The 22,035-nt window shown below is 48.0% G+C and overlaps 1 protein-coding gene across 1 annotated transcript; it reads right to left on the bottom strand.

Moving 5' to 3' along the window:
• Nucleotides 1–8,770: 8,770 nt before the first annotated feature.
• Nucleotides 8,771–21,733, bottom strand: LOC128831974 (neuropeptide FF receptor 1-like). Its single transcript, XM_054018963.1, has 4 exons — nt 21,528–21,733; nt 17,095–17,427; nt 14,590–14,689; nt 8,771–12,319 (listed from the first exon to the last, which is right to left on the bottom strand). Exons 2-4 carry the CDS (start codon nt 17,402–17,404, stop codon nt 11,434–11,436), a joined length of 1,296 nt encoding a protein of 431 aa, XP_053874938.1. The 5' UTR covers nt 17,405–17,427; nt 21,528–21,733; the 3' UTR covers nt 8,771–11,433.
• Between the last annotated feature and the right edge of the window lie 302 nt (nt 21,734–22,035).

Here is a 22,035-nt window from a genome sequence, read left to right as displayed (position 1 = left end):
ATTATTCTGTGGTGCTAGAAGGGACTCCTAGTTATCTCCGTTCTTTCAGCAGATACGGATGGCAGCTAATTAATTGAGCAGTAACTGCATTAAAGTCAGTGCTAGAAAATCAATTCAAAAATTGCTTAACAAGCCTGTGTCTTTAGGGAGTCCATCCACTGCCATCTGAGACCCAGACTTTCCACTCTGTGTTTGGAAATGACCTTAATTGAGTCTTTTAGTTACTAAGAGGCTTAGCTGGTCTGAAGCTGAGACTCCCCTGGTTGCGGAGAAGTGGCTGCTCTTTGTACTTGTATATCTTGTGTTAATACCTCACTCAGGGTGGCTTCAGCAAGGATAAGAAGGGCATGAGACGGCTCCATGGCAGAGGATGGTCCAGCAGGGGGAGTTCAGATTTGGGAGTGGGGAGCGGTGGCTAGAAGTTGTACCATAGGAAATAACATTCAGAAGCGTAGAATGGGCCAGAGTCATCCCTGGTTATAAATACACCTCTACCCCGATATAACGCTGTCCTTGGGAGCCAAAAAATCTTACCGCGTTATAGGTGAAACCGCGTTATATCGAACTTGCTTTGATCCGCCGGAGTGCGCAGCCCCCCCCCCCGCCCCAGAGCACTGCTTTACTACGTTATATCCGAATTCATGTTATATCGGGTCACGTTATATCGGGGTGGAGGTGTATATGTTTAGCGTCTGATCCAGATACCTGGGTAGTTGCTTGACAGGGATTGGAGGAAGGCTGCGAGTATGTTCCATGTTAAAGGTGCTTTTCTATTGCTTTGATTTACTGCATGACTGAGCTAAGTAGTGACCCATATGTGATTATTAACACTGCGGGCTGCCTGAGCTAGGCTACTGTGCGTGAGTGCCTAATGCTGCTGTGTGGTCGTCGGGATGTTACTCTATGTTTTATTAATTGTTAGACTTTCTCAGGGCTTTGGTGTGGACATTTTTATGTTTAAATCCAACTAAGTAAATAAACTGGACTTGATGACGAAATGCACGGGACTAGATAATCAAGCCAGCTTAGAATGGCAGATCTGCCATGTAGACACTCACATCCGATCTGTTCAGCTGCCTTTGTTACTGTGCACAGCACAGTGGTCTGATCACAGCTCTGAGATCCAGGAACTCCTGAGTTATGTGACTCTGAGAAGGGCAATTTCCTTCTGTGCCGCTGTTGCTGAGGGATTTGATTTGTCAGTGTTTACGCAGTTCTTTGAAAATGCAGCGCTATAGATGTGGTTGTTATGTTGCTGTTTCTGACCTCTTAATCTTTCATGCATTTTTAAGTGCAGTGGGTTGTTTTTTTCTGTCACCTGATTGAAGGGAAGGCAGGAGCCTCTCAGAAGGTCACAGGCACAAGTAGCTGCACTCTCTTTATTGAGGTGAGTGCTTCTGCATATATTTTTATTCGTGACCTATCCACTAATGGACAGCGAAATTATTGTCTTATATCTGAAGCAACCAAATATCTCTAGTCTCTTCCTTTCAACCCGCACCCCCGGGCTATGGCTATATACCAAACATAACAATGACGATCATACCTACTTCATATTTAGTGCTTTTCATCCATAATTCTCAAAGGGTGCGTCTGCACAGCAAGCAGAAACCTGCGGCAGCGAATCCCAAAGATTGGGATCCACAGATTCAGGCTTACGGGGCTCATGCAACGGCACTAAAAATAGTGTGTGTCGACATTCAGGCTGGAGCTTGGGGTCTGACACCTACAGACTGGGGCTGCTTTTAGCACCACAGAGCTAGCCCTGTGAGCCTGAGTTTGTAGACCTGGGCTCTGTGACTCGCTGCAGCAGGTTTTGGCTTGGTGTCTAGAGGTACCCAAAGGGCCCAAGAGAGGAAGTAGGCTGCCAACTCTCCTTACTCCAGGGGACTTAGACTCCAGAAAGGACTGCTAACGGCTGCCTGTCTTAGAGAAGAAATAGGGCTTAGCTGTGATGGATATAAAGGGAGTTCTTTACGTAGTCTGCTGGGCACAGATCCGTGGTTCCCACTGGCCCCTGATCGACACAGCCTAGTGCTACCCAGTGTCACCACACAGTGTCTTCCTGGCCTGGACTCAGCAGTCATGGAAAGGGCTGTTGACGACACTACAGTGGCTCCAGTCACATCTGCCAGTGACCTCTCTCCAGGACATGCATTTCTCTGGGCACAGAGGGTGCCTCATAACACAGAAACAAGGGCACATCCACTGACAGGAAAACACAGCAAAGTCAAAACTGACAAAAGGAAGTGCTTTTTTTACTTGATGCATAATTAGACTGTGGAACTCAATACTACAGGAAGCGGCTGAGGAAAAGAACTTAGCAAAACTTGAAGAGGGACTGGATATTTATATGTATAACTAGAATAGCCAGAGTTAATGTTATAATTACCATAGTTGATTTTTGGAGGAGCTATAAAGGCTCCTAATTCAGGGTTTCCACTAATCTCTAATTATTAGGGATTAGGTTGAGACCTGTATGGAGGCAGATTATACCTGTGGCAGAGTTCTCACACCTTCCTCTGAAGCTGCCTGCTGTCACTGACAGGATATGGGACTAGATGGACCTGGAGCTTCATCTAGTCTGGCAGGGCCTGTGTTCCATTGAAGTCTTTGCTCAGGCAACACAGTGCAAGGGAAGAGGAAGTGGGTTGACATTGGGTCAAGAAGGGGGACTGAACAGGTGAAGTGGTGGGAGCCAGGGAAGGAAGGAACCTTGAGCTCAGGAAGGAGTGGGAGACTGTCGGGCAGGACAGCAGGAGTCCTGGGAAGCACGGAGTTTGCAGTCCACGCTGCCCCCGGTTATTCTAAGGGAGTAACGTGTTTCCTTTTTACAATAAAGGCCACAAGGCTCCAGCCAACTTGTCCATCGCCACACGTCACCCTCTCGGTAGTAGCTCGTCGTATGGCTGTGAGGGACCCTGAGATGATACAGGCGGGGCCAATTGCAAAGGCCCCTTTGTGTCGCCACCATCTGCACAACTGAGCGCAGCCTGGAGAACATTCGGCTGGTTTGTTTCACTTCCGAGAGCTGAGGTTTTCCCCCTCCCCTGCCCCAAGAAACACACGAGAGTTTACCCTGCTCCTGAGATGTGGTTCTTAAAATAAAATGAATTGCTGTTTCAAAAACAGGCTGGCACGACTGGAATACAAATGAACAGGCCACACCACCTGATTGAAACGTACCAACAAAACGACTCCTTCATGTGTCAGGAACTCAGCTCAGTCAGAGGAAAATGTGAATTAACGAGTCATTGCAATAATCCCAGGAGGCCAGGCAGCCGTACGAGTGACATGTCCAACTTGTCTCAATTCAGACAGAACCGCTCCGCCCTCCATTTCCAGGTGCATCTTTTGCAGCCTCCTGCCATGTCCTTGTCCAGCATGCGAGTGAGCCCGGCACAAACACCAGCTCCTAGTCCCAGGCACATCTGGAGTGGACCTGCAATGAGGCTCTGACACAGGTGGGATTGGGAACGTGGTGCTGTGACTGTGTGTAGCGGCTGAAGGACCCTACCAAGGAAGGCTGGCCTTGTGGTTAAAGCACTGTATTGGGACTCAGGTGATCTAGCTTCAGCTCCTGGCTCAGACACTGGCTTCCTGTGTGACTCTGGGTAAGTCTCTTTGGGTGCAATTTTCAAAAGCCTCTAAGTGACTTTGGAGCCCGAGTCCCCTTTTCATAAGTGACTTGGGCCCTGGAGCCTGAGCCTAACTGAATGGCAAGGTCTCCTAAGTCACCTAGGCATTGGGAGAATGTTGCCCATTGTGTTTCTGCACCTCAGTTCTGCAAAGCAGGGATCCTGCCTTGCTGTTTAGGTTGTCGGTGCTTCGTGTCAGGGACTGTCTCCTATTACATGTGTGTACGGCACTAGCAGTGCGGGGCTGGGACCTCTAGATGCTGCGTCGCATAATAGCTCATTGACACACGCACCCCAGAGACTCCCTCAGAACCTGCTGCAGCTGTGCATGCGGCCTAGGGTCTCAACGGCATACGCGGGCACACTGCATGGTGCACCCTGTAGAAGGAGCTGGGCCTGAATCCTTGGCGTTTGGGCTGTAAGGCAACACTGGCAGATTTCTCAACCTCCCTTTATGCGTCCCTTGGTTTTTGAGCCATTGATTGTGATCCTGTCCCTGTGCATCAGGTACATGACTGAAGCCAGTAGAAGCTACCGGTGCTCAGCACCTGTGAATATCAGGCTCTAAGTCTCTGAGCAAGGATTTTTCACTAATAATAGTGATACCTAGGCTAGGGCTACACAACCACTTATGTCAGTGTAACTTACATCACTGAGGGGTGTGAATAAGCCACCCCCAGGAGAGACATAAGTTACACCAACCTAAGCGTCAGTGTGGACAGCGCTATGTTGGCGGGAGAGCGTCTCCTAGCACCAGAGCTACCGCTGCTCCTTGGTGGATTAGTAAAGTCGACAGGAGAGCTCCCTCCTGTTGGCTTAGCGCGGTTACCCAGAGAGCTCATAGCTGCATTGGTGCAGGTGCACCGCTGTAAACTCTCCAGTGCAGCCATCACCTTCGCGCTTCCAAAGCAACTCCCACCTAGGAGTCTCCAAGCACGTTCTTCATTAAACCTCACAGTGCCCCAGGGAGCTAGAAAAGCATCATTGTACCCATTTCTCAGATGGGGAAACAGAGAAAGGGGCAGGGATTTGTCCAATGCCTCCCTTGAACTCGTCAGGCCCAAGGGAGTCGTTGGAATTCATTATCTGTGTCACTCAACATGGTACCATGGCTCCTGTGTGAGGTGTTGGGCTCTGCTGAAATGCACATAATAATAGTCAGAAAGCCATAGTTTCTGTATTTCCCTTGACAAGCTACAGATCACGACATGTTGTGACTGCTGCTCAGCCAGAGCTAGCGAGCACTCAAGCTGTATCATGATATATGTCACATGCTTCCTGTTCTTAATGGATTGTCACAAGAGGAAGGCGTGTGGTGCAGTGACAGCTGGCAAGATGTGCCAGCTATTCCTTCTTCTCCATCTGTACAGAGAACAGCTCTACAGCTGAGCCGCTCCCCTTGCTGAAGGAGCCCAGCCATCCCAATGCACACTGCTAAGTGCTTCTCGACTCCCCATTCCACTTGTTCTGTCAGGCCCTCCATGTGTGTACGCCTGCTTTCATCTTCTAAGTGGGGAAATGCAGTTTGCTTGCATCTGATATGGCTGTGATCAAAGTCATTCAATGGTGATTTATGCCTTTGAAACTTCAGACAGATGCAGACTGCCAATGGGCAGAAGTCTGATAAATCGTGGGATGAAGAGGCAGCTACGACAAATGCCCTGGTGCGCGGGATGGGTTTGCTGGATTGGTCTTGTATAAACACGCCACTAGAACTCTCCAACCCTGAGCTGCATTAAGGTCTGAGTCTGCTGCCCTTATGTTCCCTGGCACCCTCCTCTGCCACCCCCCCACCACCACCCTCAAATCATTGGGACTCCAGTGAAATCCAGGGGAGGGCTTGAATACCAGATACTACTCTGTGGGAAGGCAGCAGGAATAGACACATAGGGCTGCATTATGGCATTTCAGATAGGACGGGAGTGTCACATTTCTAAGTTGCGGGCTACTCTCATTTGCAAGACCAGATGTGCTGGGATATCAGTCATTGGGCAAACCAGTTCAAAATGACAGGCCTCACTCCTAGCCAAGTGCAGCCAAGGTTCCAGTCTGAGCCTGGCCAAAGCATATGCAAAATACCAGTCACTAACCAGGAAATGGTATGTGCTAAAATCCTAGAAAAGTGGAGCAAGGAACACAAGGCTGCTCGTGCTCTCCCTCACACCTACAGCTGCTAGTTTTCATTTGGAACAGGTTTTGGAGGGAAAATGGCTTTTTTATCAAAAAGTAAAATTCTAGGGGAAATACCCCTTTCCAACTAAATTTTCTAGGTCCTGGTCAGGATTGGTTTCAGTTAAGGGGGAGAGGGGTTGGGTTTTCAATGAAACCTGAAAATTTTTGAAGCAAAACTTTAACAAAACCTTTTTTTCACATGACCAAAAACTTCAAACACCAATGTCGATCCATCAGCGCCAGTGAGGTTACTTCTGATTTGCACCAGCATAGGGCCCATTCTGTGCAATATCCATCTGAAGTATCATTTCCCTCCTGCTGCGTCCCTCTGACCCATCTCCCTGAACTCAGTGAGAGACTGAGACAAAAAAAGGAACTGCTCAAACTACCTCCACTAGCACCTCTCTGCCTGGCATTGGCTGCACTGATAACCCCCTTCACTCCTTCCCGCAACGGCAGCAGAATTCTGCACTGCCCCAAACAGCCAGAGGTTCATTAGTATGCTTGGCTTCCCACCTCAAAGTCATGATAGCTGCCGACCCTGAGCCTTTCCCAGCGAATCACATCCCTTCAGATCCTGTTTGCACCCTGGCAATGGGTTTGAGAGTGAAGCTCGAATGGCAGATCCCATTAAGGTAATAGTTGTCAAACATGTAAAGTGAAAGTGAGAGCCATCTGGTGCTGCTGGAAACCCATGATCTGTCTACACTGCCTTGTAAACTTGGGCTCATGCTTGGTTTTGAGTCCAACCCCTCCTCCCACATCCACACACAAAAGAACATAAGAACGGCCACACTGGGTCAGACCAAAGGTCCATCTAGCCCAGTATCCTGTCTTCTGACAGTGGTGCCAGGTGCCCCAGAGGGAATGAACAGAACAGGTAATCATCAAGTGATCCATCCCCTGTCGCTCATTCCCAGATCTTCTGGCGCACAAATCTTTCTGACTTGGCCCTTAGGTCTCAGGGGGTGGGTTCAAGCCCAAGTCCCACTGGGATTCAGGGCCAAGCCCTGTCATTTTGCAGTGTGGATGCAGCTCAAGCCTGGGTTTGTAGGTGACTTGAGTTGGGTCTGTGTGTAGTATTGTCACTCCAGCCTAGTCCAGCAATTGTAAACCCGGGTTCACAATGCAGGGAGGAGCACAAGTGCAGTCTTGGAAAGACCAAGTCTGCACCTGTGGGTCCCACAGACCCCAGTGTACACTGCAGTGTAGCTGCACCCTCAGTGGTCTCCAGAGAGTCCTTGGAATCGGTCAGTCCAGTAAACAGCCATGTTCTCATTCCCTGCTGCTCTGATCTGAGACAGAGCTGGGGTGAGGTGGATAACTCAGTAAGGATTTCAATACGCCACGTGGCCTATTCACGATCCATCGCCTGTTCCGGTACTACACAATCCATAGGGGGAGCCCTGCGTTGACTAGAAAGGAGGCTGAGTGGACTTCCCATCTCAAATTTCTATGATACGAAGTTATAAACAGAGATGTTCAATTAAATCTTTTCCTGAAGTTGTTTTAATGGTAACTCTTCCTTGCGTAGTCTAGTCATGAGTTCTAATCCTGCCTCTCTGTGCCATTCAGTATATTAGTTGGCCACTCTGTGCCTCAGTTTCCCCAGAACACTACCTCCCTAGGGCATTGTGCAGATTACTGAGTTAATGTCTATGGGTAATGCTTTGAAAATGGAAATGTCTATAAACATGTTCGGTGTTATTGGTCTTCGTTGTTCTGCTATGTCAGGTGAGCTCTGAGGGAGGAGAAATCAGCACATAGTACTTAACGGAGGAAGGATGGTCCTGTGGCTTAGGTATAGAACAGAATTTAGGAGATCTGGGTTAAATTCCCTGCTCTGCTACTGACTCGCTGTGTGACCTCAGGCAAGTCACTTCACCTCTCTGTGATTCAATTCTCCCTCTGTAAAATGGGCAGGATATATCTCTTCACCCACCCTCCTCTGTCTTGCTAATTCAGACCCATGAGCTCTTGGGGGCAGAGATGGTCTCTCACTATGCATATGTACAGGCCCCAGCACAGAGGGGCCCCAATCTCAGCTGGGATTCCTACATGCTACTATAATATTATTGCCCCTTGAACTCACGCTGGACCAACAGCAAGCTGGTTCTGAGTTATGCTAATAAGCGTACATTCACTTTAAGGCCCCTTTCCCCTGACAAAGGGCAGCATTTCCATTCACTGGGAAGAAGGTGGAAGGAAACCTCCCAGGGAACAAACCCTTCTTGGCATATGAGAGCACTGGGGGTGTGTGTGTTGTCATACTAATTGAATAACTCTCTGATGCGATGTGCTGGCAACAACGCAGAAAAACAACAGTTTTTGCCACTGTAGACAAAGTGATTTCAGAGGTGTTAATTAATGCGTTTCTAAAAGCCCCCTGCGGATAAGTCGATAAAGCAAGCAATATATCCAGCACTAATTGCCTGAGCGTGGAAGCCTTCATATGGGATTGATCTCTGATTTATGTAGGAACCACCCTCTCTGCACAATTGATTGTTTTGTTCCTTCCTCTGTCTGCCAAAAGAGCTAGTTATACATGCAGGTGATGGATTCAGTTGAGAACAGGGCCTTTGGCTTTTCTTCCAGGAGACAAATGAGGATTAAGCTTCAAGTTTAATTTACTGGATTGCAGATGAAAAACAAATTCACAACATCCTCCCTGAATCAATAATCTGTCAGTCATGTTTGGTATGATGGAGCAGCCATGGGAATCCCTGTAACAGAAACAGATGGCCTCAAGGTTTTCACAAAATACACCTGATTCTGACCTTTCATTAGCAACAGCCATGGAAAGGGTTTTCCTGGGCTCCCCTTCCCTGACTCCTCTGGCCTGAGTGGGGAAAGCGAATCCAACCTGATGTCTTATGGTATGATCATGTGGTTCAGGACACATTGATTTCAAGAAAAAAGAACAGGAGTACTTGTGGCACCTTAGAGACTAACAAATTTATTAGAGCATAAGCTTTCGTGGGCTACTGCCCACTTCTTCGGATGCATATAGAATGGAACATATATTGAGGAGATATATATACACATACAGAGAGCATGAACAGGTGGGAGTTGTCTTACCAACTCTGAGAGGCCAATTAAGTAAGTGAAAAAAATTTTTTTGAAGTGATAATCAGGATAGCCCAGTACAGACAGGTTGATAAGAAGTGTGCAAATACTTACAAGGGGAGATAGATTCAATGTTTGTAATGGCTCAGCCATTCCTAGTCCTTATTCAATGCTAAATCAAGGCCGCTCTTTGGTGCAGGATTCATTTGCTCTTGGAAAAGGAGGATGCTGCAAAGATGGGAATGGGGTGGGTTGGTGTTCTGGAAAGCTCCCATTAGCCTGTGAAATGGGTCACCACTCACATTGGGGCAAAATGCAATGGTCTCTTTTGGCCTGTAACACACAAGGGCAGGAATTTCTGTTGGCATCCAGGATCTAGTTTTCTGCATTTAAATATTGGGATTCCCTGCTAGATTAACTTAGTGGTGGGGCACCGCACTAGTTTGGCAGCTCATTTTAGACCAGGGGTCGGCAACCTTTCAGAAGTGGTGTGCCGAGTCTTCATTTATTCACTCTGATTTAAGGTTTCGCGTGCCAGTCATACATTTTAACGTTTTTAGAAGGTCTCTTTCTAGAAGTCTATAATATATAACTAAACTATTGTTGTATGTAAAGTAAATAAGGTTTTTAAAATGTTTAAGAAGCTTCATTTAAAATTAAATTAAAATGCAGAGCCCCCCGGACTGGTGGCCAGGACCGGGTAGTGTGAGCACCACTGAAAATCAGCTCGCGTGCCACCTTTGGCACGCGTGCCATAGGTTGCCTACCCCTGTTTTAGACTATCCTCTTTATGTTCAGTTCTTTCTGCCTCTGCCTCCAATCCCCTTTGTTCTTTGGAGTCCTTCTCATTTCTCATTGCCGCAAATCCCTGAAATCCAGAGAAATGGCACAGAACCCATTAAAACACTGTAATGAATTTCCCTATGTATCACAGGAGCAAGACACGGGCGTGAGGAAAAGTCACTGATTCACAGTGCTCATGATTTTCCAGCAATGTGATTATGAATAGACATGAGCTGATTTAGCATGGGCTTTGGAACCAACAGGAAATGGTTAGGCTATTGTGTGTACAATTTGCATGAGCTAATCTACATTCAAAGAATGGGTACAGATGGATCAAAGAGCATAATAGACTCATGTTCTAGCAGACCTGTGTGGCTGACTGCCTGCTCAGGATGTGTTGCCAGTGAAATCTCCAAGGGCCAATCACTGGAACAGGCACACTGTGTATTGCATATCACAAGCTCTGCTGAGGGGCAATGCCCTTGGGGGACATGCAGTTCTGCATTGTCCCCAAGCAGCACCTGGCAGCTGGGGAGATGATGTGGTAAGCTCTCTTCTCCGACACAGCAATGTGCATCTGGAGTAACTGCCCTGAGAGAAATGGTATTACTCTAAATTTACACAAGTGTAAATGAACAGAATTTGGCTGACGGTCTTTGGTGATGTCTGCTATTCCATTGTTTCGGTAGTTCATCGTGTCCACAGGAGGAATTTTTGCTGAGCAAAATGCCAAGCAGTAACAAAGGCCTAGTCCGTACTAGATGTGTGCACTGGTTGAACTAAATCAATCAGAAAATTGATCCATTATACTGGGGAAAATTCCTAATCCAGAGGCGCTAAACCAGTTTAACCCTTGCCAATTTCACTGTAACGTACTGACTCAGCTGAACCTGTTTAAACAAAGGTTAAACCGTCTTAAGTGTATCTATATTAAGGGTTTGTACTAGTTGAATTAGATTATTTTTTAATCTATTTAGTTAAACCAGTGCATATTTCTAGTCTAGACAGGGTCAAGGAGCAGGAATGGTGAAAAGCATCAGGATCTGGCCTACTCCCATGCTTGAAGATAAGCATCTGCTTAAGTGCTTTGCTGGATTGGGGCCTAGATGGGTTTTCTTTTTTAATCCTTTCAGTTTTAAAGTGATCTTAGTAACAAAAGTGTGGAGTGTTTATTGTGACACTCTCCCTGGATACAGCTGCGATTTCTTGTGTTACACTGCAGAGCTGCTGGAATGTTTTTTGTGTCCTGAAGTACTGACCTTGGAACCTTGCAAGAGCATCCAGAGAGAGACTACGGCTGCCCTATCAGCTTTGGGATTCTCTTCCGCACATATAACAGATGGGGCAGCCCAACAGCAGTAGGAGCTTGACAAGCAGCAGTTTGCTAACATAAGAAGACAAATACTCATAGATTTTTTTTTTAAATGCAAAACTGAATCCTGACCTGTGAAATACATTTTTCCACCCCCAAAAGAACCACATTCTGATTGCAAGCCAAGGAAACTCTGCATGGAGTTGTAGCTTTAAGACATAGACATTTTATATGACAGCTAGCCTCAACTATACACTGAAAGTGATTGACAGATATTTGTGCATCGATAGGAATATTGAACAGCAGCTCCATGCGATTCATTTTGCATTTACAAAACAGAATATGAATAGCTAGGTACCAGGCCTGAGGGGAAAATACTCCTCACTGCACATGCATCACTGTAACAAATAAAAGTGACGTTTGCAAATGGAAAGAGACAGCATTCCCATCTCGCCAGCCGTCTCACTCATCCCATGCTTTGCAGACTTTGTTCAGAGGGGTGATTTTATCAATATCCTGCAGGTGAAGTCCCTGTTTCTGGGCCTGTCCATTCTGCACAGGGCAGGAGACTTTGGCATGCAGGTTCTTGAGGCAGACGGAGTCGGAGGATTCCCTGTCGGTGAAGATCTTGTTGCGAGTGCTGAAGCCACTGGTGCTGCCCGTCACCTTCTCCGAATAGGCCTCATGATGCCCTATCTCCTCTGAGCAAACCTGGAATTTGAAGGCTGCCTGGAAGCCCCGCTTGAAGTTCTCATTGAAGTAGCCATAGATGATGGGATTGACGCTGCTGTTGGAGAAGGCCAGCCAGTGCGCGAAGGGGAAGATGTAGCCCGTCAGCAGGTCGATCTGGTCGTCATCCAGCTTGGTGTAGTCTGTGAACAGCATCAGGGTCCACAGGGGCAGCCAGGAGAGCATGAAGAGCAGGGCCACCAGAATGAGCATCTTGATTACCTTGACCTTCCTCCTGGAGACAGCAGCACTGCAGCACTCCTGGTTCTCCACCCTGTGCTTGCTCACCGGGCCCGATGACCTGTAGAGTTTGACGCCAATCCTACCGTACATGACCATGATGAGGGTCAATGGGGCCACGTAGATGTGAGCAAAAAGGACAGTGGTGTAGACCTTGCGCATCTCGCTGTTGGGCCAGGCCTCGTAGCAGGAATACAAGGGGTAAGCCAGGCTCTGGTTGTCATTGTACACCATGTAGTGATCCTCAATCTGCACCACCGTGAGCATGACAGCAGAAGGGCACATGATGGTGATGGCCAGGACCCAGATGACCATGATGGTGTTCAGGGCCTTGAGCAGACTGAGCTTCGATTTAAAGGGATAAATGATGCAGCGGAACCTGATGCAAAACCAACACACGGATAGGTGAGTTCTACTGAGAGAAACTTTCACAGAGCAAGACCCAAAAGCAATCTAAGCACAAAGCAGTACCAGGTTCTCCTGGGACATGGTGCATGATTACCTTGGGCCAGGAAGACTGGTAGTTAACTCCCAGATCATGTCTCTTTGGGCCCATGCCCACAGAGGTGGAAAGGGGCAGAGGTCCCAAGTATCTAATCCAACCACTTGCTGGGTTTTTCAAAAGCTCTTAGGATTGGCCTAATTCTGCTTTCATTGAAGTCATGGTAAAACTTCCATTGAAAGAGAGAAGGGGTGAAATTGGGGATTGGTGCTAAAATGCCAAGATTGACTTCAACAGAGCCAGAATTTCACGGCTTGTGTCTTTATACTGTACCCCCATTCTGCAGTGGAGGTACCGGTTATTGATTCCATAGCACCAAGGAGCCCCAGTCCTGGACGAGGCCCCTGCTGTGCTAGGCGCTGTACAAACACAGAACAAAGGGATGGTTTCTGCTCTGAAGAGCTGATGATCTAAGTGTAAGACAAGCACAGCAGGTGGGGACAGGCAAGGGCGGAGCACAAGGAAACACTGAGACCGTGCTGATTAGGAGGATAGGCAGTGGTCTCGGGACACCAGCAACATGACCGTTGTCAGGTGAATGTAGGCTTCGTGGCAAAGGAGATTTGAGAAGGAGGATGAGTAAGGTTTGTGGCTGTGGAGGGGATGCTCGTTCCAAGCGTGAGAGGCAGAAGGGGAGAGAGCTCTTAAATGAAAACCTAACCAGTTTTTGACAAAAATGGATATTTTTCATGAATTTCTGTTTGATCAAAAAATCCATTTTCCATCATTAAAAAAACAAAACAAAAACACCCCACCCCACCACCTTCCGGCACCATCCCCCTTTCAGAGGAAAACATTCAACCAGCTCTAAAAATACCATTTTTTCTTAGGACAGAGGGGTTGCCAGGTTAGCTCAGACCAGGAGTCCCTCTTGCCCAGTATCTCACCCTTGACAGGGGCCAGTACCAGCTGCCCTCAGAGGAAAGGTCAAAAAAACCTGCAACAGGCATTTATGGTATCACCTGTGCAGAGGACCATTTTCTTCCTAACTCTGATCAGTTAGAGGCTGGCATGTGCCCGGAAGCGGGAAGGTAGAACCCATGGCCTACCCTTCCATTCCAGTCTTATCTGAAGTTTGCAGGTTCATTCATAAAGTTAAACTCCCCCAGTTAACCTGCAGCATAAGATTGCAAAACAAGGAAGCCTGCATTTGATTGAGGTAATTGTCTGCCTTTGCCACATTGTGCTGATGTGAATGGCTGCGAGGAGGCACACAGCTCTGAATGATTAAAACGTACGGGAGTGGAAATAACCTTTTGATTCTGGCTGTTTCTTACTTGAAACAATTTTGGAGTTATTAATTCAACAGTTCCATAACTGTTCTCCAAGTAATGGGGTTTTTAATTAAACGTAGTTGTCTTGCAAAAATATCAGCCTTTGAAGCCGTTCACGCTCAGCGTAGCGTCACAAATTTCAGACATGAAAAGCCTCGCGTTGGGACCGGATGGCTCAGGGACTGATAAAGGGAAGAGGAGCGGCCCCAGCAGCACAGAGCTCTGTCTTGCCCCTCATGCTAGCAGGTCCTATCTGATGGCTGCTCAGGGCCCATTGTGTGGAAGGAGCTTGGGGCTTGCATGTGGGCAGGCATCCACTAGGCAAAAGCCACCAGCAGAACTGGCCTGGACTGGCCACATAGCACCTAAGGGCAGGCCTGCCCTTGGAAGGCTTGGCCAGTCCTGCTCTGCTGATGTGCTATAGTAGCCAAGCGCTCCCAGTGTGGACACAGCTTACACCAGTGCTGCGCTTTAGATGCTACTGTCTAGCCCATGCCTGCCTCCATCCCCACCACCCTGGCTTTTGCCAGCACACCTCTGTTGGCCAAAAATCTCACCCCTGACCAACAGAGCTATGCAAGCAAAAGTTCTGTGGTGTCGACCTGGCCTAAAGGCCAAATGCTTGCACCGAGCAAGGTTCCCCCTCAGCACCTTGGCAGGGCAGTGTGGGGAAGGTGGTGCGGCTGCACCAGATACTGCCGGCACTGTGGATAAAGAGCCTGCTCCAGTCTATCTTTCCCCGTTGATCTTAATGAGAGTCGGAAAGGGGTTCAGAGCCCTGTGCTTTGATTTTCTTTATTTAAAGTCAGGGGGTGGAGTAGCTTCCGTTTATGCTGCTGCAGCTCCACTTTCCCTTGTGCAGCCTCTTCTCACCTGTCCACAGCAATCGCCACCAGCGTGAAAACAGACGAGGACACAGACATGCCCTGAACCAGCCCACTCATCTTGCAGATTCCATTGCTGAAGGGCCAGCCTAGCAGAAAATAATCAGACATGAGTCAGTGTGAGTCTGGGGGAAGCAGAAGCTCGTCAAACCCAAGAGGTGCAGTTGCAACTCAGTTGCTGCACCATGAAACGCCAATGCAGTTTGCTTTGCCCAGGGGAGCTCACATGATAGAGAGATTGGGAGAGGATGCTGTGGCCGAATACAGCACTATTTGCGGGCTGCAGCTGAAAAGAGTCCATGCAGCTTGCACATCAAGCCCCTACCCCGCAGAGAAGCTGTTGGGGGTGATTTCATTGTTAGTGGCTCTTCTCTGCCAAAGCAGCAATCGTCTCACTACAGGAACTCAGACAAGTTACAGAGTGGTAGCCATGTTAATCTGTATCAGCAAAAAGAACGAGGAATCCTTGTGGCACCTTAGAGACTAACACATTTATTTGGGCCTAAACTTCCATGGGCTAAAACCCACTTCATCGGATGCATGCAGTGGAAAATACAGTAGGAAGATATATGTACACGGAGAACATGAAAAAATGGGTGTTGCCATACCAACTCTAACGAGACTAATCAATTAAGGTGGGCTATTATCAGCAGGAGAAAAAAACTTTTGTAGTGATAATCACTGTCTTTTGTAGTGATAATAACTAAAGTTTTTTTTTCTCCTGCTGATAATAGCCCACCTTAATTGATTAGTCTCGTTAGAGTTGGTATGGCAACACCCATTTTTTCATGTTCTCCGTGTATATATATATCTTCCTACTGTATTTTCCACTGCATGCATCTGATGAGTGGGTTTTAGCCCACGAAAGCTTATGCCCAAATACATTTGTTAGTCTCTAAGGTGCCACAAGGACTCCTCGTTCTTTTTTCAGACAAGTTAGCATCTTATATTTGTATATGAAATGTCCAACTGAGAACAGTTGGCAGATCTGGGGAGTGATGGGGTGCAGGCCTGGGCAATCATAGGGTGCTGCAGGTCAGGATCGAAGGGCACTGGCAGAGCTGTGTGAGGGGGGCTGCAGGACAGATATTAAAGGTGTTGTCAGAGCAGTGTGGAAGCCCAGAACCGGAGCAGCAAGCCCTGTGGGTCAGGATTGCTATGACTTAGCAGGGCTGTGTGGGAGCTCTGGACTTGCAGTAGCAGAGAGTTTTCACTGGCAGAGCTGCCAGGGTCAGTGGGCTGGCAGGGGGCACAGCAGGTCTGGACTGGTGTCTCTTGGCAGAGATGTGTGTGGGAAGTTTATACAGAATCTCCTCTCCCTGCACCTGGGCAGCACTGTCAGTCCCTCACTCCAACAAGCGGAGAATTCACTTACCAGTTAGAGAAAATGAGATGCATTTCTGTGGCCCATTTAGTGACGTGTCTCAGAGCATCCCAGTATCCTTAACCCTCCAAGGACTTTGGGTGCCAGCAACCATAGAAGCTTCAATGTGTTAGACAAAGTCATTGTTTTTTCCAGGCTCCAAGCCCGAGACCATACAGATGCCAGCTGCCTCCTGCCTGACGCCTCTGGCAAGGGCATTATTCCGAGTTGCTCCTGGGCCAGAGCAGGAGGCGCTTAGCCAGTCACCCCTACCCAGGCCTAGGCAGCACAGGAGAACAACCCCTTGTGCTCTAGAGGGGAGGGAGCTGCTGTGCTCAGCAAACACTTAATGAAGCCTGAGGGAACAGTACTGATCCCTGTGGAGAGTCCTGGCCTGGGGACGGGCCCAGCCGTCACCGGGCCAGCTCAGGAATGCAAGAAGAGACTCTCCTGACCCGTTCTACCATGTGCAGCAGCCCCACAACTTTCCTTAGGGACCAAGGACCTGATCCAGAGGTCGCTGGAGCCAACAGTTGACTTCAGCGGGCTTTGGATCAAGCCTGTAGCACATACAAAATGCCCTGCACAATTCCCCTCATCTTGCCAACAGCATGGAGCAGAGCATGCTAAGGTGCTAAGCAGCTGCTGATCCCATGGAAGTCAGTGGGAACTACAGGCCCTCGGCCCCTTTGCAAACAAGGCAGCATTTATTTAGAAGTCTGCCACGAGGCACCCAGGTTTGCAAATGTTGGCTAGCTTTGCAGCACTTGTACAACCCTAAGTGATCCCTGTCTCTCTCAGGTGCTTACACCTTTGGATGCTCCCAATGGAGCTGCATTGCCTGTGTTCCTAAGGCTGCTTTAGGTCTTAGTGGTTTCCTTACTCTTAGCATTTATAAGTCAATTTCCTTCTTCAAAGGAATTAATAAGTATTAGTTGACACCTCCCCTCTGAGGCAGGTGCATATGTAAATGGCCCAGAGCAGTGGAGTTATGTGCCTGAGAACCCAGAGGAAACTGGAATTGAGTCAATCCTGTGCTCAGGGCCTCTCTTCTCATCAACTCTTGTAGGTGGGACACTGCTGGAGGTCTGGCCAGCACAGAGAGCACTCAGTGTCACCCTCTCTCCTTACCTGTGATTAAATTGTCCACGAGTGTGGTGGGCACACAAAAAATCCCAACCAGCAGGTCGCTGATGGCTAGGTTGAGGATAAAGAGGTTGGTGACTGTTCTCATCCGGCTGTTCTTCAGCACAATGAAGCAAACCAGACTGTTCCCAACCATGCACAAGGCGAAGATAAACAAGTAGGAGATTATATAGATAGCGGCAACAGGTGGGGAGTGCTGGTAGTAGGGCAAATATGTCAAGTTCCTTTTATGGCTCATTAAAGAAGAGATCGTCTTGTTGATTCTGCCTTCTGACTCCATCCCAGGGCCATCCATGGGCTGGCAGGGATTTTGCTCAGCTGTGAAAGACCATAGGAGAATTATGGGAATTTCAGTGTTTTGACAACAGAGAAGTTTCAAGTTGTGACAAGACTCTCAGAAACAATAGGTATCAGAGTGGTGCAGATATAGAGACTGAGATGGGCGTGTGCAGAGCTAGATAGATGTCCCCGGGGATAGATGCAGAAATGAGTATAGGTGGAGTGGTGAAAGATAGAGAAATGAGAGAAGGAATATTTGTACAAGACAATTTCCCCAGATATGTACAAACCAGCTTGGAATGTGTCAAGTGAAGTAAACAACTTATTAACTCATAGGCAGAACATTAATGGGAGAGGCAAGGCTGAAGGGAAAGTCCACCCAGCAGAAAAGTCATCTGCATAATTGGCATTCCATTATTGCATTTTTGTAATTAGTTTATGTACATAATGAGGGGGAGCACAATGACACCGCGGGAGCGGGCGGCGCAGCTCTGCTGTGTAATTATTATGCCTTTTAATGAGCAGGTGCCACAATAAGACAGATCCTCGGCTGGTGTGAATTGCCAGAGCTCCACTAAGCCAATGCAGCTCTGACTGTCTACACCAGCTCAGGATCTGCCCTTCTGTTTTCAGACTAATTCCATCCCTTGTGTTTCGAGTGGTTCTCTTCCCTAAAGGAGATTTGCATGCAAATTGGCTCTCAGTGCCTGAGTTATCCACCAATGCGCCTTGCTCAACAAGGGAGAGAGTTAGACTCTCAACAGCCCAATATCTTCTGCACAGCAACCAGCAATGAGGCCCCCCAAGGGGATGGAGCAGCAGGGTCAGTTGACCTCTGAAGGAGCAAAGGGCTTTGATTTTGGGGTAACTAATAAGGGCATGCCTCCACTGCAATAGAAGACACGCAGCAGAGCTGAGGCTGGCCTGGGTCAGCTGACCTGGGCTCGGGTTGCAGAGCTATAAAATTGCTGTATGGACATTGCGCTAGGCACTGGCAGCCCCTGACCCAAAGAGCTTGCAATCTAGATAGATAGATCTGTATGGGGAGGGAGGGAGGCTAGATAGATACCGGAACAAATTATTAAACAATCCATTTGTTCAAACATAGAGGAGAACAGGGTTATAAGAAATAGCCAACAGGGATTTGTCAAGAGTAAATCATGTCAAACCAACCTACTTTCCCCCTTTCACAGGGTAGCCAACCTAGTGGGTAAGGGGGAAGGGGTAGCTGTGTATCTTGATTTTGACCCAGTTCCACATGACATTCTCATAAGCAAATCAGGGAAATATGATCTAGATTTAGTTTCTATAAGGTGGGTTCACACCTGGTTGAAAGGAGTAGATGGCTGTCACACTAGGTGGGAGGACTTCTCAAGTGATGTCCCACAGGAGTCTGTCCGGGGTCCGGTGCTATTCAATATTTTCATTAATTACTTAGATGACAGAGTGGAGAGTAGGCTTATAAAATTTGCAGATGACTCCAAGGTGGGAGGGATTGCAAGCACATTGGAGGAGGATTCGAATTCAAAAAGATTTTGATAAATTGAAGAATGGGTCTAAAATCAATAGGATGAAATTCAATAATGACAAGTGCAAAGTACTGCACTTAGGAAGGAAAAATCAAATGCGCAGCTACAAAAAGAGGAATAAGGAGCTAGGCAGCAGTACTGCAGAAAACATTTGGGGAGTTAGAGTGCCTGTCGTGCAGAAGGAGTCAATTTGGGGGCTGTATTAACAAGAATGGTGTCCCATTGTTCCTGTGTGTAAGACACGGGAGGTAATTATCCCAGTGTACTTGGCACTGGTGAGGCCATGCTGGAGGACTCTGTCCAGTTCTGGGTACCCCACTTTAGGAAAGATGTGAACAAATTGGACAGAGTCCAGAGGATAGTAACAAAAATGATAAAAGGTTTAGCAAACCTGATCTATGAGGAAAGGTTGAAAGAATTGGGAATGTTGAGTCTAAAGAAGAGAAGCTGGGGTGGGGGGAGGGGGCTGATAACAGTCCCCAAATATATCAGAGGTTGTTATAAAGAGGATGGTGATCAATTGTTCTCCATGTGCACTGAGGGTAGGGCAAGAAGTGATGGGTTTAATCTGCAGCAAGGCAGACTGAAGTTAGATAATAGGAAAAACTTTCTAACTCTCAGGGGAGTTAAGCTTTGGAAAAGGCTCCCAAGGAGGGTGGGGTGTGGAATCCCCATCTTTGAAGGCTTGTAAGAACAGCCTGGACAAACAGCTGTCAGAGATGGGCTAGATCCATCTGGTCCTGCCAAGGGCAAGGGGCTGGACTCGATGAATTCACGAGGTCTCTTCGAGCCCAGTATCTCTGTGGTGGATGGATGGATAGACACCTGCATGCGTCTGGATGAGATTTTCTACAAAGTTTACATCCAGCGAAAATACAAACTGGATTCCTGCCCCCTTACAGGAGGTGGGCTACATGGGACATAATAGGCCCTTTTCATCTCTGTCTCTTATTCGCCAGCTGACTTGTCCCTGAGCAAAGCTCTGTGTTACAGTGGGAACTCTATGAGCATCCTATTGAGGGGCACTAGAGGGCAGTTCTGGGCTGAGAGAAAGCCCGGAAAGCTTTGGCTGGACAAAGGGCGTGTTCTGGGCTGTTGGGTGCTGTCAGTGCTGAGTGTCGGTTTTAAGCTGTCAGGCTCACTCCAGGGAGATTTCCAGACGCTTGCTGTAAGCCCTGTCCAAACTCCCTCCCCCAGCCACCCCTAAAAGCTGAGGGCGGGGTCACACTTTCAGGCACACCCCCGAGCAAGGGGGGATGCACAAGGAGCCTGGTCCTCAGAGAGGTTGTTCTGTGGCACAGTGACTCCCATCATTCCCCACCTGTACCTGCCGGGGTGCCGTCAGCGAGAGCCCTTTCCAGGTGCGGCATAGTCCCCGTGCAGCCAGACAGCTCCCATGGGCCCCACGGGGAACCAGGGCTTCGCCCTCTTGCCCACTCGCTATCCAGTTACTGCCAGGGAAGCATCCCTGCATGCCAGGGCCCCAATCCATGTGACCCTAATGCAGGCCAGGCACAGAGGGTGTGATAGTTCTTACCCCCCACCCCCGACACACACACACCCTTGTGCAGAAGGCCCCGGCATGATCAAGCCATTGATCTTTAACTTTTTTGGCCATCCTGGTGCTGCCCACGTGCTAAGAATTGTCTGCCCAGCACCTCATCCAAATGGCTGAATTCCTGGCACGGACCATCCCAGTCTGATCCCCACTGTCTGGTGGTGTGTAATTCTCCCCCACTCTCTGGAGCTACAGTGCTTTCCCCTGGGGAATGCCACACACCCCACTCTGCAGGGCAAAGCCAACCAGGCAGGAGCCTCTTCCCCTTCATGTGACTGTCTCCTCCTTATGCCTTGTTCCAGGGCACTCAGGAGTTCATCTAGGCTGTTCAAGCTGCACCTCTTGTTGAAGTATCTCCCGCGTGCACACATTTCCCTCCCGTTGGGAACAGAACCGCTACCATCGGCACCAAAGAATAAGGTTACAGGTGGCCTGGAGATCAAGACATGCAGACAGTTATCTGTTCTCACTCAACCACCTGGAGAAAAAATGTTCTGCTGAGATAAGCCTAGTCGATAAACACAGAGCGGTCATTGTCACATCCTTCAGAGCCCTATTCAGCTGTACAAGAATACAAGCAGTTCTCTTGTCTCCTTAGACTCCTTCCACATCTAAGGCTATAGCTCCACTCACACAGCAAGCGCCAACACTCATGCTTTAATTCTATGCCCAGGCTGAATGATACAGAGCCCTGTCATTAACCGGTTGCTCCAGTGAACTGATTTGGACCCTGGAGGAAGTAGAAATAGATCATGTTCATCTGATAGAGCTTTCAAAGTTCCCTGCAACATTTGGGGTATGTTTTTGTCTGATCCAGGGAGGGGTTTGTTCTGATTTTGAGACATTATTAGTGCAAATTCTTTCACTGAGTTTCTTTCTGCTTTGTTGATCAATGACCCCTCACTTACCGGGAAACATAAAATACCTACAATATCTATTTCTTCATATTGCGAGGGGAGACAGATTTTGCATCCATTTCAGCCACCAGGAGAATAGCACCCCTTCTCCATAGGGCAGCTCTGCAGAATATCAGGAATTATTTAGTTTCTTACCTGTGTCCTCTAGGAGTTGAGGGAATCCTCCTTTCAGGCTGGCAGAAGAAGCTACCAACTTCCCATTTAAAATCTTATATTTCCAGCACAAGAAGACTGGCCAGTAACAAAAGAAAAAGAAAGACAGGTCTGATCTCTAAATTATCTAAGCTTAACCCCTCAATCCATGGTGGAAATAAAATGCGAGCCTGTTCTGTGGTGATAGATGGGAGGTGCAGTTGTTTCTAATATGCTAATCTGCCTGAGCTCAGACTGAATGCAGACTCCTAGGTCCCCTTTATTATAAAGACAAGAACAGTGATGTCACTGAAAAGGCTTCAAAATGCAGAGACCAGTTGGAAGGACCTCTTGGTGTGAGTCTCTCTGTCACTCTCTTGCTTCTCCCTCCTCCTCCTTAAAGAACCCATTCCTTCTCACTCTGCACTTGTTCAAATCTTTTGGTCTAACCACATTTTTTTTTAAACGTCCCCCTTAAAGAGGCAAGATGGTTTAAATCGACGCATTGCAT

Source organism: Malaclemys terrapin, chromosome 2, assembly GCF_027887155.1.
Source record: "Malaclemys terrapin pileata isolate rMalTer1 chromosome 2, rMalTer1.hap1, whole genome shotgun sequence".
In the NCBI taxonomy this organism is placed as follows: Eukaryota; Metazoa; Chordata; order Testudines; family Emydidae; genus Malaclemys; species Malaclemys terrapin.
This window is presented reverse-complemented; position numbering and strand designations above follow the sequence as displayed.